This window comes from Penaeus monodon, chromosome 30, assembly GCF_015228065.2.
Source record: "Penaeus monodon isolate SGIC_2016 chromosome 30, NSTDA_Pmon_1, whole genome shotgun sequence".
NCBI classification, from domain to species: Eukaryota; Metazoa; Arthropoda; class Malacostraca; order Decapoda; family Penaeidae; genus Penaeus; species Penaeus monodon.
The window spans coordinates 32166985-32167743 of NC_051415.1; the positions used below are offsets into that span (position 1 = coordinate 32166985).

General features: G+C 45.2%; 1 protein-coding gene across 1 annotated transcript in view; it reads left to right on the plus strand.

The window, feature by feature from the left end:
• Positions 1-247: 247 nt before the first annotated feature.
• LOC119592719 (zinc finger protein 224-like) overlaps positions 248-759 on the plus strand; it is a gene marked incomplete at its 3' end in the record, with an annotated part of 14299 nt that continues 13787 nt past the window's right edge. Inside the window, 1 exon segment of the mRNA XM_037941656.1 lies at positions 248-433. Within this exon segment, the coding sequence (XP_037797584.1) occupies positions 299-433 (135 nt within the window).

Consider the following 759-nt stretch of genomic DNA (forward strand, 5'->3'; position numbering starts at 1 on the left):
ATCAGTCTGAGATGGTCATAGAAGACTCATACAACCGATAACCACACCCACGTCTACACCCAAAACCCTCCCATACAACCCTCATATTAATTTCCAACCCCATGCTATCCCCACGGTCGCACGAATAAACGCAGTGAGGACGAAATAATAAACAATAAATCCAAATGATAATCCCTGGTAATAAAATCGGATGAAGTGCTAACGAAATGCCCTCCGACGCGGTTCGAAACTCCCGCCTGGTGACGTCACAAGCGACCATGACGGCGGGGGTGGACGAGAGGGACCTCCGGCAGCCAGCATGGGGACTCTTCTCGCCGATTCTGCCTACTGCCGCCTCTGTGCTTCCGAATTCGAGGTCGGATTTACCATTTTTGATGACAGCGAGGACAAAGCATCGCTGGCCATCTTGATTAACAAGTATCTGCCCATCAAGGTATGAGCACCTCCCAGAGTCTTTTTCTTTGTTCAAGTGCTCGGTTGATCTCGAAGGCTGTGGGCACTTTGGAGTCAAATCAGTTCTTTCTTTTCGTAATTGAAATAAAGGGGTGCACAGAATATATGTAAGTCACACGTTAGTCTTAAACATCTGCTAATTGTTTTTCTGTATTGTGTGATTTTTTTGTAGTGGTTTATGCACGATTTTTTACATGTTTTCATGAAAATGTAGCCAGAAAATGGCGTCTGCATTTTTTCTTGTGTTAGCAGGTACCAGTTCATCAATTACCTTCATGATTATTTGCACCTGAGGACTGCGTCTGG